The following is a 782-nucleotide window of genomic DNA, read 5'->3' as shown; positions in this document are numbered from 1 at the left end:
GGGAGGGCGGGGCGGGGAAGGCTGCGGGCTTAGCTGGAGGGCAGCGCCTGCACGAAGAGGCCACGCGCGTCTGTGCGTGCCAACTTGGCCGGCGGCTCCAGGGCGTCAGGCCCCAGCGCGGGCGACTCGCCGCCGGCCGCCAGCGATATGTCCTGCGGCAGCTCGTCCTCGCTCTCCTCCTCCTCTTCCTCCTCCTCGTCTGGGGCACACAGAGCAGCCCCGACTCAGCGTTGGGCGGCTGCGCCCCCCAGAGCACCTCTGGCTTCTCCTCCATCTCCTCCCCGCACCCCCGCCCCCGCCCGCGGCTCCTTGGACTCCGGCCCCGATAGGGACACGCCCCGCCTACCTTTGTCTGGGTCAAGGGGGTTCAGCGAGGTGGTCAGGTTGGCGAACTGCAAGGAGGCAAGACAAGGGGTGAGGGTCCCGCCGAGGGGCGCCCCGCCCGCGCCCTCAGAGCCCCGCCGCGCGCACCTCGCCCATGACGGCGATTGGGGTCTCGCCCTTGGCCTGGGCCACGCGGTGCTCGATCAGGTAGTACATGTACTCGTCGTAGAGCAGCCGGATGAGGTGGAAAGAACCAAAGCTGGCAGCGCTGCGCAGGGTCAGGTCCCGGATCACCATGGAGCTGTGGGCGGCGGCGGAGAGGAGGCCATGAGGCCGGGTACCGCCCGTCGCCCGCCTTCCGGGCCTCAAGGACCCCACGCGCCAGCAAGCCCAGCTACCCCGGTCCGGCCCCGCCCTGGCTTCCCAAGTGCGTCCATCAGTGACAGCATAGGGCCCAC

The 782-nt window shown here is 71.1% G+C and overlaps 1 protein-coding gene across 1 annotated transcript; it reads right to left on the bottom strand.

Moving 5' to 3' along the window:
* Nucleotides 1-6: 6 nt before the first annotated feature.
* LOC117799611 (MHC class II regulatory factor RFX1-like) lies at nucleotides 7-769 on the bottom strand. The gene is made up of 3 exons (XM_034652098.1): nucleotides 472-769; nucleotides 347-392; nucleotides 7-199 (listed from the first exon to the last, which is right to left on the bottom strand). Exons 1-3 carry the CDS (start codon nucleotides 619-621, stop codon nucleotides 30-32), a joined length of 366 nt encoding a protein of 121 aa, XP_034507989.1. The 5' UTR covers nucleotides 622-769; the 3' UTR covers nucleotides 7-29.
* Nucleotides 770-782: the final 13 nt, after the last annotated feature.

The sequence above is a fragment of the Ailuropoda melanoleuca genome, unplaced genomic scaffold (assembly GCF_002007445.2).
Source record: "Ailuropoda melanoleuca isolate Jingjing unplaced genomic scaffold, ASM200744v2 unplaced-scaffold53810, whole genome shotgun sequence".
In the NCBI taxonomy this organism is placed as follows: domain Eukaryota; kingdom Metazoa; phylum Chordata; class Mammalia; order Carnivora; family Ursidae; genus Ailuropoda; species Ailuropoda melanoleuca.
Note: the sequence above shows the minus strand (reverse complement) of the source record. Positions and strands in the feature narration are given on the sequence as shown.